This window comes from Pelophylax lessonae (genome assembly GCF_965119305.1).
Source record: "Pelophylax lessonae genome assembly, chromosome: 4".
Lineage (NCBI taxonomy): Eukaryota > Metazoa > Chordata > Amphibia > Anura > Ranidae > Pelophylax > Pelophylax lessonae.
The window spans coordinates 403,502,732-403,518,793 of record NC_138771.1 but is presented as its reverse complement, the minus strand read 5'-3'; the positions used below and the strand labels follow the sequence as shown (position 1 = coordinate 403,518,793).

The window sequence follows — 16,062 nt, the reverse complement described above, 5'->3', positions numbered from 1 at the left end:
CTATACAAATTTGAAGCCAACATAGGTACAACAAGAAACAATGGTTGAAGCTGGTAGTTGGTACTAGCCCTGTGAAATGAGTTAGGACACTTCACCTGTAATGACATGACCCTGAATGGACATCATTAGAAAGGGTTCTCAAAATTGGAAGCGCTGTATTAGCTCTCAGCTTCATTGTTTGGTACAAAGATGTTGTTGTATGTTAGCAAAAAGGGGTCCATTATCTCCTAAATAAATACAGCACACTGATAGTATTTTATTGAGTATGTGAACAGTGTGGAACATAACTTTAGCTACCCATATGTAGGATTATTGGCCAAACAACTTATTTTTCAATCTAATTTCATGAAAAACTGGCCACTGTTAAGGGGAGACCACAACTCCCCCACCTGATCAAAAAAATATATGTGATACGCATAGCACAGAAACTGCATCTGCACATATATAGGGTCATTGCACAACCTGTTCTGTTGCCTGGAATTAACAGATTGGGCCATATATGCATGGCCAAAAGCTTTGAAGATCAGGCCATCTGTCTCTCAGGTCTGGCTCAGTAGCTCAATCACTATGTGTATGGCCAGTCTCCTAGACTGATAGAAGGGCTTAGCTGTACCCGGAGTAGGAACTCTTATGTTCCTTGAAGTAACTAGGAAGCGCTGTTGACAGTCATTATTGTGGAAAAGATCAAGATGCCGCAGGTTATGTACAGTGCAATTCAAAGTCAGTATCCACCCTTATTAGGAGAGTTTCCGACAAAAATGTGTCATTGGAAATTTTGGAGGAACCTATTCTGTCCCACTGAAGTCAGCACATGGATTAGTTACCAGATCTTTGCATAATTTCCTTAGAGTACCAGTGCATTGTTATAAGCAGGTCACTAACAAGTGATCTGCAAAATGTTTAACTGTCTTTTTTTCCTGTTCTCTTGATATTAAATGCCATGCTATCTATGTGTGGTTGTCGTAATGATCCTCTTTAAACAAAAGACTGTGGATAATCCACAAAAGTGCATTTATATACACATTTTCCATTTGGAACCCCTGCACTAAAAAGATAATCCTGATATTTTTTGTTATCATCTCTGTTGACAAAACAGGATGAAAGCATTCTCTTGTATAACCAAACATGTTATGCCAGGAAATCGGTAATGTTGTCACTTTAGTTGAGATACATCTTTCATGATGCCAAATCGGCCATATTTTTAGGTGTATTGGTACTTGAACAATATAGATCACCAACAAGTGTTGGAGGCAGCCCATTCTCACAATATGGCATTTACAGTTGTAAATATCTTCATAGCGCTGTTACAAAGGAATGAAACACGCATTAGAAAATAATTGTAACTCAATCACGAGTGCTGATGGAACGGAAAATCCCTTATTATTGATGAATGGGTGGTTTAAAATGTCTTGTTACAAAAACAACTACCTAAGTTGTCCCCTCTTGGCTAAACCACAGGGGTGAAGCCTAGTTTATCCACCTGAGCAAGTAAATCCAACTAGCTTTTAATGGGTTTAACCATAATTGTTTTCCAATAGATGTTTGCACATTCCATTAACAGACGTAGCAGATGTATTGATAAGAAGAGCCTTGCTTGGCTCATAGTGCCACACACTTCTGCTATGTATACGTCTGCTTTTGGCCAACAAAAAAGTCCCGGACGGAAGAGAATGAGTTGGAGAAGAACAAAGATTAAACTTTTAAACAGCATGAGTTGCCTTTCCCTACTTATAAGTGCTTTCTTCAAATAAGCAATTATTTTGTGCTTTATTTTCCTTTTGCTTATTTTACTATGTATTTTTTCTTTTTTAATGAAGGGAGGACATTTCAATGTGTATTTTTATCACTGCTTTTACATAAAATAATGCCCATTTAACTTTATCCCATCATCCTTAACAGCTTTCTTTGGGGTAACAAGCACAAGTCCTTGATTTATGTGCTTGCATTAAATGGCATATGCATTGTGATCTACCATGAAACATTTACAGTAGAACCTGTGTCTGTGAGGCATAATGTGTAAATTGCAGAGAAAGACAACAGTGCTGAACCTGCATATGTGTTACATATATGTGACTATATGTAAGACATATTACAAATACATGTTACAGACTCTTCTGGAAAGAGTAGGTGTGTTGGAAATGGCAGTCATCTCTTGATTTAGGCATCATTGAGCTGTCCAGTTGATTTCCAGCTAGAAAATTAAGATGCCAAAATGCTCATTCGAACAATATCATCATTTGATGGGTCAAACTGGCTAAGTTGCATCCTTGCTTTACTTGACTCCTCATCTGAGTCGGTCATTTCAGCATCTGAAAAGTAGCCATCAGTTTCATTGTCTAAATGGGGGTTTTCTTTGGGCATTTCCTTAACTCGAAGTCCATTTGCCCTTTCTGGATCTATACACTTTGTCTCCAGATTTGCTTTTCCACCCTTTGGTAACTTAAACCTCACAACAGTTTTTGCACAACCCAACGACTCAGGCACTTTGACAAGAGAATCAGACTGGGGTTGTGTGTATTTCACTGTCATTTCACTGTTATTTATTTGACTCTGATCTGAGAAGCTATGTACACCATCAGACTTCAACACAGAGCCCTTTCTCAATGTCTTTTTCTCAACAGGGCCTTTGTGGTCCACTTGTACCTTGGCAGCTCCTTTGCCAGTTTTGTTTGATTTGGAGTTGTAGCCAGGAGGTATTTCAGTCTCATTTGATAAATAATTTGCATTATTCCATTGGGCTGAGTCATCCTGCGGATTCCTATGAACAGTTTCAGGACTGTTTCTTGGTAGTTTTTTCCTACCATTCATTCTTGTTTTGCTTTTAACCTTCTTTACAGTCTCAATCTGTTTGAAAGGAGATTTGAGCGAGTTATCCATCATGATGCTTAACAGCGTCTCTTCATCCTGTAACAGTTCTTCTGAGAGAAGACCAGAAGTGTCATTCTCTTTGTGACCATTGTTTAAGGCCCACTCGCTCATTGTCATGTTCTCAGTGGTGATCTGAACTGACTGAGCTAGCCAGCTGTTAAAAAATGTGCCATCTATAGGGAGTGTTGATGACAAACCTAGAAAGACACATAAACCACACATAAAAAAAATATTTTAAAATATTAAAATACAGTTTCACACAACAGTGCAAAATTCAGTGCTGAAAAACGGTCATGCGAGATATACTTGGCTGTTGACCTCATTCTAAAATGCTAATTGACTGGCAGTTATGCTGACCCACTAGCTTCTATGTCTTTTAAACCACTGATCTCAAACAAATACATAGAACAAGAAACTAGTCAAAAAGTCAAAACTCATTATCTGCACACATGTTCCAGGTAGGTCGCTCAAAGTATTCAAGCAGCAAGGTCAGCAAGACAGCATGGAAGCTAGCATGTTCAGACGCTCAGCAATGGCAGCGCCCATTTTTCTGTTATGACAGGTTTCGTTTAACCACCTCAATACCGGCACTTTCACCCCCTTCCCTTCACTTTCTTCACACAAATAGAGCTTTCTTTTGATGGTATTTAATCACGGCTGAGTTTTTTTTTTTTTTTCCTAAAAAAAAAATGGAAAAAGACCAAACATTTTGAAAAATAAAGTTTTTCTTAGTTTCTCTTAGAAAATGTTTTAAATAAGTAATTTTTCTCTTTCACTAATGAGGCTGCACTGATGGGGTGGCACTGATAAGGAAGCACTAATATGCAGCACTGATTGGCACAGACTGGTGTCACTGATAGGCACTGCATTGTAATCAGGACACTGATAATCAGTGCCCTGATTACCTATACACATCTCCCCTGTGAGGAGATGTCGCTGATCGGCTCTCCTCCCCTCACCCTCTGTCAGTGTGAGGCGAGGGGAGCCTATAAACGGCATCTCTTTGTTTACATGTGATCAGCTGTGGTTGAACACAGCCGATCACATGGGCAGAGAGCTGTGGCTCTTTACCAAGACTGAGGTTGTGCCGTGACCCAGGGACACAGCGCGCGCGATCACGGCTAAACTGGGCGCAGTCATATGACGTTTTCCCAGAACAAGAGCCGCCCACTCTGCCGTCATTTGTCTATACAGCAGGCGGTTAACCTCCTTAGCGGTATTCCAGAGTGTGGCTCGGGGTTAATATAGAGTACCAAAAGCGGTAACCCCGAGCCACACTCAGGATTACCCCACAATAAAGCTCACCTTCCCCTGCGATCCCCCTGCCGTCCTCCAGCCATTCTCCCACTGTGTGCTCGGCCGATGCCGGCACTTGTCTTCCGGTTCCCTTCCTTGGGAGCATCGCGACGCAGGGTGGTGGAACTGGCGGCAATTTAAAAAATGTAGCTAAAAAAAATGACATCATACAAAGTTGTTATCCTAACGGATTACACTGTATCATGCCATTTCACCACAGGATTTCACCTGCTGGCTTTTCCAGTGCCCTGCCTGTGCTTTTCCAGTTCTTTGTGCCTGAAAAATTTAAAATGACCATTGCATCCAAAAAGTGTTCTTTTTGCGCAAAAGGGCTTTTAGACTAACTGGAAAACAGCGACAGTTAAAGGAGTTACTTGAAGAAATGAGCGATAGCGATTAGTGGGAAAAATCTTTATCAGGTACGGAAAGTGACGACAGCGACGATTCTGATGTCTCTTTCTGGCACATAGCGCCCTTGGAAATTCTGAAGAATCATTTGGTATACTTCCCAATTTTTTTCTAGTTTTGGTGCAGGATGAGTAGTTTCATCAAATTCTTCATTATTTTCAAAGTGGAGATATTTCATTATGAGGGAAAATCAGTTAGTCTAAAAGCGCTTTTGCACAAAAAGAACGTTTTTTGGACATCATGGTCGTTCTCAAATTTCCAGGCACGAAGAACTGGAAAAGCACAGATAGGACACTGGAAAAGCCACCAGGTGAAATCCTGTGGTGAAATGGCATGACGCAGTGTAATCGGTTAGGATAACAACTTTGTATCATGTAATTTGGTTTATTTACATTTTTTAAATTGATGCCGGTTCCACCTCCCTGCATCGCAACGCTCACAGGGAAGGGAACTGGAAGGCAGGTGCCGGCATTGGCCGAGTACACAGCGGGAGGACAGCGTGAGGGTGACTGGAGGACGGTGGGTGATCGCAGGGGAAGGTGAGTTTTATTGTGTGGTAATCCTGAGTGTGGCTTGGGGTTAACGCTTTTGGTACTCTATATTAACCCCGAGCCACACTCGGGAATACCGCTAGTGAGGTTATTACAATTTATGATTTTGTGTTTCAAACTTTATCATAACCGGGATGTCTACTAGACTCTTGTTTGGACAGATTTAAGTAGCTTATTCCTAAGAATTACAGGCCTAAAATATAAAACAACATATTTCTATGCAAAACAATGTACCGCTTTTAGCACAAAAATTCTGACATAATCAGAACGCCAGGGAGGTTAAAGAGACTGTAACTTTGCCTATTCAGAATAGTCAGAGAAAAAGGGAATTCCCTTTAATTTTGCATAAGAAAATATACAGTGGGGAAAATAATTATTTGATCCCCTGCAGATTTTATAGGTTTGCTCACTTGCAAAGAAATGAAGGGTCTACAATTTCTATCATAGACGTATTTTAAATGATAAGAGACAGAATATCAACCAAAAATACAGAAAAAACATGTTCTAAATTGAGCTGCAGTTCAATCCATAAAATAAGTATTTGATCCCTAAGGAAAATATGACTTAGTACATGGTGAAAAAACCCTAGTTGGCAAACACAGATGTAAGACGTTTCTTGTAGTTGGTTACCAGGTTTGCACACATCTCAGGAGGGATTTTGGGCCACTCTTCTTTGCAGATCGTCTCTAAATACTTGGTTTCTTGGCTGTTGTTTGGCAACTCGAAGTTTCAGCTCCCTCCAAACATTTTCTTTAACAATAAGGTCTGGAGAGTGGCTCGACCACTCCATGACCTAATGTGCTTCTTGTGGAGCCACTCCTGTGTTTCCTTGGCGATATGTTTTAGGTCATTGTCATGCTGGAAGACGCATCCATAACCCATCTTCCGTGTTCTGGCTGAGGGAAGAAGGTACTCATCCAAGATTTTTAAATACATGGCCCCGTCCATTTGCCCCTCAATATGGAAAAGTTGGACTGTATCTTTAGCAGAGAAACAGCCCCAAAGTATAATGTTTTCACCCCGTGCTTGACTGTAGGGATGATGTTCTTAGGGTCATAGTCAGCATTTTTCTTCCTGCAAACACGGCGAGTCGAGTTAATGTGGTTGTAAAGTCAGAAGGTTGTTTATCTTAATGCATTCTATGCATTAAGATAAAAAGCAATATGTGTGCAGCAGTCCCCCTCATACTTACCTGAGCCCTCTCTCGATCCAGCAATGTCCACTAATACCTTGGTCCTCTGGGACTCTCCCTCCTGATTGGCTGAGACACGCCATTGGTGCTCGCTGTTGTCAATCAATGTTAGTTAGTAAGCCAATGAGAAAAAAGAGGGGAGGGGCCAAACCATGGCTCCATGTCTGAATGGATACACGGAGCTGCAGCTCGGCTCGGGTGCCCCCATAGCAAGCTGCTTGCTGTGGGGGCACTTGACAGGAGAAGGGGCCAGGAGCTTCAGGTAGGGACCCAAAAAAAGGGGGATCTGGGCTGCTCTGTGCAAAACCATCACAAAGAGCAGGTAAGTATGACATGTTTGTTATTTTAATAGGGAAAAAAAACACCAGACTTTACAATCACTTTAATGCCAAAGAGCTCAATTTTGGTCTCATCTAAACACAGCTCTTTCTTCCAATACTTCTCTGAATCACTTAGATGTTCATTGGCAAACTTCAGAAGGGCCTGTACATGCGCCTTCTTGAGGAGGGGGACCTTGCGGACGCTGCAGGATTTCAATCCCTGTCAGCGTATTGTGTTACCAATTTTTTGTTTGGTGACTGTGGTCCTAACTGCCTTGAGATCATTCAGAAGCTCCTTCCGTGTAGCTCTGGGCTGATCCCTCACTTTTCTCATTATCATCCTTACCCCATAAGGTGATATCTTGCATGGAGCTCCAGACTGAGGGTGATTGATGGTTAATTTGTATTTCTTCCATTTGCAAATAATTGCTCTAACAGTTGGTTCCTTCTCACCAAGCTTTTTGCTGATGGTCTTGTAGCCCATTCCAGCCTTGTGCAGGTCTACAATCTTGTCCCTGACATCCTTTGAAAGATCTATGGTCTTGCCCATGATAGTGAGATTTGAATGGAAGAAAGAGATCCTGTTGACAGGTGTCTTTTATACACATAACGAATTGTTGTTAAAAACACCTTCTTGAATTGACAGGGCTAATCTGTGTACCACTTGAGAACATACTGTAGCCAGGCTGTGGGAGCCATAATTATTGTTGGTTGGTAGATCAAATACTTATTTTACTCAATGAACTGCAACTCCATTTATAACATTTATATCATGGCTGTGGGGTTGCTTTGGATGTGGCATACTTGGTTTTTGCAAAAGCGTTTGACACAGTTCCCCACACACGGCTAATGTGTAAGGTAAAGTCTACAGGCTTGGAAAGATTGGTTTGTAATTGGATAGAAAACTGGCTAAAAGACAGAATTCAGAGAGTAGTGGTTAATGATTCTTACTCTGAATGGTCTAAAGTTATCAGTGGTGTACCCCAAGGTTCAGTGTTAGGACCCTTACTTTTTAATATCTTTATCAATGATATAGGGTCTGTGATTAAAAGTACCATTTCAGTCTTTGCAGATGACACCAAGCTTTGCAGTGGAATAACTTCTTTACAGGATGTCTCCAACTTACAATCTGACCTCAATGCACTGTTTCATTGGGCAACTATGTGGCAAATGAGGTTTAATGTTGATAAATGTAAAGTTATGCACTTGGGGGCTAAGAATATGCATGCATCATACATACTAGGTGGAGTAGAACTGGGGGAATTCATAGCGGAGAAGGATCTGGGTGTTCTGGTAGATCATAAGCTTAATAATAGCATGCAATGCCAAGCTGCTGTTTCCAAAGCAAGCAAAGTCCTTTCTTGTATTAACAGAGGCATGGACTCCAGAGTGAGATATAATTTTGCCCCTGTACAAATCATTAGTAAGACCTCATCTGGAATATGCAGTTCAGTTTTGGGCACCAGTTCTTAAAAAGGATATTGGGGAACTGGAGAAAGTGCAGAAAAGGGCAACCAAACTGATAAGAGGCATGGAGGACCTCAGCTATGAGAAAAGATTAGAGGAACTGAATTTATTCTCTCTTGAAAGAGGAGATTAAGGGGGGATATGATCAACATGTATAAATACATAAGGGGGGATATGATCAACATGTATAAATACATAAGGGGTCCATATAGTGAACTTGGGTTTGAGTTGTTCACTTTAAGGTCAACACAGAGGACAAGGGGGCACTCTTTACGTCTAGAGGAAAACAGATTTAGTCTCCAAATACGGAAAGGTTTCTTCACCATAAGAGCTGTGAAAATGTGGAATAGACTCCCTCCAGAGGTGGTTCTGGCTAGCTCACTAGATTGCTTTAAAAAAGGCCTGGATTCTTTCCTGGGTGTACATAATATAAATGGGTACTAACATTTTTTTTAGGTAAAGTTGATCCAGGGAATATCCGATTGCGTCTCGGGGGATCAGGAAGGAATTTTCTTCCCCTGCTGTAGCAAATTGGATTATGCTTTGCTGGGGTTTATTTTCACCTTCCTCTTGATCAACAGTGGGTATAGGTTTATGTATATGGGATTGTATGGTAGGGTTTGCAATACTGTTTTTTTTTTTTTTATGGTTGAACCGGATGGACTTGTCTCTTTTTTCAACCTGATTCAACCTGACTAACTATGTAACTATGTGTTTTTTCTGGATTTTTGGTCAAAAGTCTGTCAGCATCATTTAAAATACATCTTTGATAAAAGTTATAGACCCTTCATTTCTTTGTAAGTGGGCAAACCTACAAACGCTGCAGGAGATGATATAAATATTTTCTTCATTGTACAACTATAACATTTCCTTCTAGTTTCAATAACATTTTTTTTTATTTCACAAAACTATATTTACCCAGTTGTCCTAAAACAGAACCACTTCCTCTTCTTGTTCTTTCCTTTTTCTCCGGACTTCCCCTGAGACCATCTCTACTTTTTCTTTTGGGATCAGCTTTTTTCCCTTTTGTTTTCTTCTTTGCTTTTTCTGTTAAAATAGACGGTTAGTTTAAAAAAAAAAAAAAAAAAAATTACATGCACAATTATTCAATAACTGGCTAGCATATGCAAAATGCCACTAAGCATAGATAGGTTAAAAAGTAAATGTATAGATCCACTTTGCACTTTGAAAGCTAAATGCACTTTTTGCCTACCATAATGCAGCTGAAGATAGATCTGTTAGATAAAGAAGCTTGAAGTTGCCTAGAGCTGAAGGTCTATCCAACTTCGATCCCCACTGTATAGTTATCTGTATCACTTAAAGTGCAGGAGTTGCCTTTATCACTTGAAGTGCATTCCTGTTACTGGCTGGAAGCAATGTGTAAAAAATGTTACTTCCGGGTCCCCGTGTCACTTTCCCCAGTCAGTATAGTTGGGGAAGAAACTAATGCTGTACACTCTGCACTGAATTTGTTTCACTGGAGGACATGTGAGACACCAGGGATCTTTTAGAAAATCACTAAAAAATCATGTACACGTCAAGGGTGCCTACGCATGAACATGTCTATTGTGCTACACAGATTATATTATCACAGTGAATGCCGAAATGAGAGCAATAATTTTAGACCTATTATTCATGGTTAACTCTAACCTGATGACATGAAGGGGCATCTAAACGGCCACCGATGGAAAACACAGGGTACACACAAGTTTGCTGCAATGTCAGAGGTAGAGGTGCTGCAAAAGTATTAACGGTTTGACTCAACCCCTATGACTGTCACTTTTGCAAGACAACTTTGTTATTTTAAAGCGGTTGTATACTGCCAAAAAAAACAAAAAAAAACAAACCCTGCAAGACAAAGGCATATTGAGCTAGTATGCATCGCATACTAGCTCATTATGAAATACTTACATTTAAAACGAAGCCCGGACATGGACGCCCGGATACCGCTGTGGGAGCTGTCATGCTCCCTCTGCGTCTCTTCCGGGTTTGGCGGCTCCGGAGCTGTGAGTGGCCGGAGCCGCGATGACGGCAAGTAGCCGGCAAGGAACTCTAAAGGACCTTCAGAGCGCATTCGCCGGTAGTGTCAGCGGCTGCATGCAGGGCAAATATCTCCTAAACCGTGCAGGTTTAGGAAATATTAATTGTACCTACAGGTAAGCCTTATTATAGGCTTACCTGTAGGTAAAAGTAAAAGCATTGAGCATACTATTGCTTTAAAGGAGGCTGACAAATTATGGATTTGATGGCAGGATAAGCATGTAATAAAGGTGTGTTATGGGGAGGCAAAAACTGCTGTACTAATGCTATAGGTTGTATCATATATGTAATTTCACTTTGCCCATAGTTGCACTTTAACATTTTCAAGCTTCTTACCTTCCTGCTTGCAAATTTTTTCAGAACACACAAAGAGCTATACATGCATGCATACATTTTTTTTTTTTTTACATACTGTCACCTGTCAGTTTTCCTGATCACTGCCACACCAGTCATATGATGTAGCTGTACTGCACTGGTGACTGTATGTAAAAAAAGAAAAATTGTGTGAAATTTTAATTTATTTCCCAAAAAATTGTGACAAATAATTACAACTTCAAATAAACTTGCCATGCCTCTTAAAAAATACCTCAGATTGTCTACTTTCTAAAAAGGGGTAATTTGCTGGATAATTGTAATGTCATGGCCTCAAGAAATAAGTCAGCACATCAGGATTGATTGATTTTCAGATACTGTATGTATACCATAGTTTGTGGTCTTTATAACTTTTCTACAGACTAAATAATAAACACTGATTCGGGCTATTTTCACCAAAAAAAGTAGCAGTATACATTTTGGCCTAAATTTATGAAGATTGATTATTTATTTGCAAAATTACAGAGCAGAACAGAAGAAATACTATTTTTTTTTTTTTTTTAAATGTACGTGTTATTATTACATTAGGCAAAAAACGTAAAAAAAAAAAATGTGGTGATTAAATACCACCAAAAGAAAGCTCTATGTGAGAAAAAAAAGGGGGGAGGGAAGTGAAGGGCTATTTGGGCTATGGGTGCTATGTGTGCCACGTTAACCAGTTCCCTACCGGCGCAAAGTAATCTGACGCAGGCAGGAACACTCTGTCCCTCTGGGAGGGTGTCATATGATGTCTGCCAGTTCTTTGCCACCCCCGGGGGCGCGCAGCGCGGCGATTGGGGTTGAGGCATGTCACTCGGACACAGCCCATGTCTGATCAGTGTAAAGAGCCAATAAAATTTGGCTCTTTACCAAGTGACTGGCTGTATCCAATCACAGCCGGTCACATGAGAGGTTCTCTGTGCATGCCGCTCATGCGTGCCACCGAGGGGCGCGCAGCGATCGGGGACGAGGCTTGCCCCTTGGAGAAAGCCCATCCCTTATCAGGGTAAAGAGCCAATCAAATTAGCTCTTTACCACGTGACCGGCTGTGTCCAATCACAGCCAGTCACAGAATGAAAACAAGCCGCGGCAACTAGCTGTTAACGGGCTTTCCTCCTCACACACCGATCCTGTGTGAGGTGGAGATTGCGGATACAGCTTACAGTGCACATTTAAACACACTTATTGCCCACCAATAAAGAGAACCTGTCACCAGCCCATCAAAGTACCGGTCACCAGCCCATCAAAGTACCTGTCACCAGCCCATCAGAGTCCCAGAGTACCTGTCACAACCCCTCAGAGTCCCAGAGTACCTGTCACCAGCCCATCAGAGAACCCGAGTACCTGTCAGAGTACCCAAGTACCTGTCATCTGAGTACCCAAGTACCTATGATCAGAATTCCTGTCATCGTAGTACCCGAGTACTTGTCATCGAAGTACCTGAGTACTCGTCACCAGCCCATCAAGAGTACCCGAGTACCTGTCACCAGCCCATCAGAGTACCCGAGTACTCATCACCAGCCCATCAGAGTACCCAAGCACCTGTCACCAGCCCATCAGAGTACCCAAGAACCTGTCACCAGCCCATCAGAGTACCTGTGTATCTGTCATCAGAGTACCCAAGTACCTGTCACCAGCCAGAGTTCCGGCGTACCTGTCACCAGCCCATCAGAGTACCCGTCACCAGGGTACCAAAGTACCTGTCATCAGAGTACCAGAGTACCTGTCTCCAGATCAGAGTGCCCAAGTACCTATCTGCAGTCCATCAGAGTACCTGAGTACCTATATCAGAGTACCCGAGTACCTAACTCCAACCCATCAGAGTACCCAAGTACCTCTCTGCAGCTCATCAGAGTACCCGAGTACCTTTCTGAAGCCGATCAGTGTACCCAAGTACCTATCTGCAGCCCATGCCTCATAGATTATGTGTTGGGGTGTTTGCTTTTATAAATGGAGTCATTTTGTGGGTGTTTCCATTGTCCCGATGCTCCAGGGCCTTCAAAAGTCTGTTAGGTTGTAATGAAATTAGATGTGTAATTTATGCTCCTAGAATGCCTGAAGGTTCTACTTGGATGTCGGGCGTCTGTATGTGGCCAGGCTGTGTAAAAGTGTCACACGTGGTATCGCCATACTCCGGAGGAGTAGCAGAATGTATTTTGGAGTGTCATTTTTGCTATGTACATGCTATGTGTTAGAAATATCTTATGAATAGACAACTTTGTGTAAAAAAAAAAAAAGTTTTCATTTTCTTTTCACATTTTCAAAAAACTTGTGGAAAAAAAATGACATGTTCAAAAGACTCAATGTCTCATAGAATATACATTGAGGTGTTTGCTTTCCAAAATGGGGTCATTTTGTGGGTAATTCCATTGTTCTGGTGCACCAGGGCCTTCAAAATTGTGTTAGGTTGTTTGGAAATTAAATGTGTAATTTTTGCTCCTAAAACACCTGACGGTGCTCCTTGCATGTTGGACCTCTGTATGTGGCCAGGCTGTGTAACAGTCTCACACATGTGGCATTGCCATACTCAGGAGGAGTAGCAGAATGCATTTTGGGGTGTAAATGCAAGTTTGCATATACTGTGTGTGAGAAATAACTTGTTATTATAACAATTGTGTGTAAAAAAAAAAATGTATTTCTTAATTTTCCCAAGAATTGTGGGAAAAAATTACAACTTCAAAAACTCTTCATGCCTCTTACTAAATACCCTGGAATGGTTACTTTCCAAAAAGGGGTCATTTGGGGGGTATTTGTACTGTCCTGACATTTCAGGGCCCCAAGAAATGAGATTGGTACATCAGGTGTGATCAATTTTCAATGATTGGCACCATAGCTTGTAGACTCCATAACTTTCACACAGACTAAATAATATCCACTGATTTAGGTTATTTTTTACCAAAGATATGTAGAAGTATAAATTTTGGCCCAAATTTATTAAAAACAAATGACTTAGGGCTCTTTCACACGGTCCGCCTCCGTAGGCGGATCCGTGCTGCTCAGCGGGGATCGATCCGCGATCTCCGCTGAGCCGGCGGATGACAGCTCCGTCTCCGCTTGCAGTGCCGAGAGGGAGGTAGGTGTCACAGCCCCCGCTGCCCTCTATGGGGAATCGGATGAGAACGGACCGCCTGTCCGCTCCCATCCGATCCCCAGGACGGATGGAAAATAGGGTTTCCATCCGTCCGGATTTCACGGACAGGATCGGATGCGGATGGCAGCGGGTGTCAGCGGACATGTCACCGCTGACATCCGCTGCTCCATAGGGCTGAATGGGGTATCCGATCAGATCCGCCTAAAAAACTGACAGGCGGATCTGATCGGACCGCCGGTGTGAAAGAGCCCTTATTTGCAAAATTTTATAATAAAAACTAAAACAAAATGTTTTTTTTTTCCAAAAATGTTGCTCTTTTTTCATTTATATTGCAAAAAAATAAAAAGCCCAGGGGTGAATAAATATCACCAAAAGAAAGCTCTATTTGTGTGAAAAAAATAATTGGGTACAGCGTTACATGACTGAGTAATTATCATTGAAAGTGTAACAGCACTGAAATCTTAAAATTGGTCTGGGCAGGGGGTGAAAGTGACCTGTATTGAAGTGGTTAAGGGAGTCGGGGTCTCAATCTCCAGGTTGATCTCCCGATAGGGTTTTACCCTCATCTGAGTAAAAAAACATGTTCCAATATGACCAAGTTTTGGTATATTGTTCCCTTCTATTCTGTGCTGTTAGTACCAAGTCTTCCAAGGCGTTAATGTTCCTGACTCTGTTAAACCACATGGCAGTGGAGGGAGGGCTAGTACTCTTCCAGCAGAGACTGATACAGGTTTTGGCAGCAATAATCAGGAGGCGTAGACCTGATTTCGTGTATTGTTTAATTTGCATGCAGTGTAGCAAAAAGAAGGCAGGGTCCAGCACGATCGGGAAGTCAGTAAATTTCTGTGTGATCCGTCGTACCTCCGTCCAATATCTTTTGAGTTTGGGACAGCTCCAAAAAATATGGAGGATGGTTCCTCCAGCCGTGATCTGAAATTTCCAGAAAGTATTTGCAGAGGACCATCGGGGTGTAGTACGTGTGTCAGTAGCTTGTAATTTGTTTCTTGCATGCCAGTACAGATGGATGACTTTAGGGCGAGATGAGTAATATTTTGTCGTTGTGTGGTCATGAAGGTTCTAACAAGTCCCCTTTACCATTTAGTTACACCCGGCATCATAAAATTAACAGGTGGGGGCTGTGAGTAGAGCATACATTTTGGATAGTGTGCGAGGAAGGGGGTCACTGTCGGAGCAATATTCTTTGAATATCATCTGTGGACGGCAGGAAGGTGATGGAGGGCCTAAGGATTTAAGGTAATGTCGAAGTTGAAGCGCTTGCCATGAATTCAATGGATACTGTCCAAGTGGGTTAGTCAGAATAGGAATCAAAGGCCAAGATTTTGAGCCCAAGAAGTGGGAAGCTTGAAAGCAGTCCCACTCCAGAAGGTTACAAAATGCACCCGCTTCATTGCCAGGAGGGAAGTCAGGGTTCCCTAATAAAGGGAAACGTGGAGAGTAAAGGGAGGAAAATTCTGATTTTTGGCACATTTTGGAGCAGATATGGAGGGTAGGGCCTATGATAGGCTGTAACTTGAGGGAGGTTGCAAGGGTCCTAAAGCACCAGGGCACCCTAATCAAAGGTACAGGGCTACAATGTTGTTCAATTGACGTCCACAATTTAAGTTTCCCGTGTCTGCACCAGTCGACCAATCTTCCCAGATGGGTCGCTTGATAGTATTTGAGAGTATCTGGGATGGCTACGCCACCATGGCATTTGGGTAGCGTCGACTACAGAGTCTGGGGCGCTTATTGGCCCAAATATACTTGGTGAAGAGAGCGTTCGTTTGTCTGAAGAAGGTTGAGGGGATGGAGACAGGCAACGATTGAAAGAGATATAGGAACTTTGGAAGGATACTCATCTTAATGATGTTGCAGCGGCCAAACCAAGAATGCAGGCCCGATTTCCATTTGTCTAGGAGGGCATGGACTATGCTTAGTAGGGGCGGGAAGTTAAGATTAAAGACATCTGCTGGGTTTGGTGAAATGAGTGTTCCTAAGAATTTTAGTGCAGTGGATGTCCATTTAAAGTGGATATAAAGTTGGAGGGTCGAGCACAACAAGGGGGGAATGGCTACTCCCATGGCTTCCGATTTGGAAAATTTTATTTTTAGATTGGAAACAATACAGTATCAATCAAACTCTTTTACAAGGTTCGGTAAGGAGATATGTGGGTTTGTTATAGAAAAGAGTAGGTCGTCTGCGTATGCTGAGTATGTTCTCCTATGCGTAGGCCAGAAATATCTGGGTTTGAAAGTATGTTTAGGAAGGGCTCTAGGGATAAAGCAAATAACAGGGGTGACAGAGGGCAGCCCTGAGGCGTATCATTGGATATGGTACGCGTCCTAAAGGGGGGTTGGTCGATCGTTTGTGTTGTTGTTCAAGGTCCTGTATGTCAGATAGTAGCTTTGTTAGTTGAGCTTCTCTTTCTCTCTTGATGCTGGAACCATGTTTGATTAGTATGCCGCGGATAACCGCCTT

At 41.9% G+C, this 16,062-nt stretch overlaps 1 protein-coding gene across 1 annotated transcript in view; it reads right to left on the bottom strand.

Moving 5' to 3' along the window:
- Positions 1-884: 884 nt before the first annotated feature.
- Positions 885-16,062, bottom strand: part of JADE2 (jade family PHD finger 2) — an 829,642-nt gene continuing 814,464 nt past the window's right edge. Inside the window, exons 11-12 of the mRNA XM_082255681.1 lie at positions 9,021-9,149; positions 885-3,065 (exon numbers count right to left, since the gene is read on the bottom strand). Of these exons, the coding sequence (XP_082111807.1) occupies positions 2,200-3,065; positions 9,021-9,149 (995 nt within the window). The 3' untranslated portion in view covers positions 885-2,199. The remainder of the gene's footprint in view (positions 3,066-9,020; positions 9,150-16,062) is intronic.